Consider the following 650-nt stretch of genomic DNA (forward strand, 5'->3'; position numbering starts at 1 on the left):
TGTGTGTGTGTGTGTGAGTGTGTGTGTGTGTGTGTGTGTGTGTGTGTGTGTGAGTGCGTGTGAGTGCGTGTGTGTGCGAGTGAGTGTGTGCGTGCGTGCGTGCGTGAGTGTGTGTGTGTGTGTTTAAGAGGGACAGCAACAGTCCAAACTCTGCTCTTCTAATATTTAATGCTGACTGATTATGACTCATTTGCAAATTCGCACACTGATCATGTTGTGCTTCCTGTGTGATCTCTGAGCTTCATGGGTAATAATGTTAGTGTGACCTCTCAGTGCTTATTTTAAGTTTGCTGTGTGAGTTTTGCATTATATGATGATATAAACAGACTAAGAAATGTCTACACGCTTTCAAAAGCATGATTTTTTCATGTTTCTGAAAGTCTCTTCTGTTCACCAAAGCTGCATTTATTTGATCAAAAATACATTTTCTCACACAGCTCTATATTTGATTAGATGCCAGCTATTATTTTATGGTTTCTCTCATGCTTACCAAGGTTGCATTTAATATTTATAACATTTTTATAAAAGTAAAATTGTGAAATATTATTATAATTTAAAACAGCTGTTTTCTATATTCTATAATGTTAAACTGTAATTTATTTCTGTGATGCGCAGCTGTATTTTCAGCATCATTACTCCAGTCTTCAGTG

General features: G+C 36.5%; 1 protein-coding gene across 1 annotated transcript in view; it reads left to right on the forward strand.

Annotated features, from left to right (window-relative positions):
* The window catches only part of LOC107688052 (protein transport protein Sec31A-like), a 35,307-nt gene that overhangs the window by 25,675 nt on the left and 8,982 nt on the right, over positions 1-650 (forward strand). The window contains exon 23 of the mRNA XM_016485594.1: positions 240-247. Coding sequence (XP_016341080.1) covers positions 240-247 — 8 coding nt within the window. The remainder of the gene's footprint in view (positions 1-239; positions 248-650) is intronic.

Source organism: Sinocyclocheilus anshuiensis, unplaced genomic scaffold (genome assembly GCF_001515605.1).
Source record: "Sinocyclocheilus anshuiensis isolate Anshui unplaced genomic scaffold, SAMN03320099.WGS_v1.1 scaffold241, whole genome shotgun sequence".
In the NCBI taxonomy this organism is placed as follows: domain Eukaryota; kingdom Metazoa; phylum Chordata; class Actinopteri; order Cypriniformes; family Cyprinidae; genus Sinocyclocheilus; species Sinocyclocheilus anshuiensis.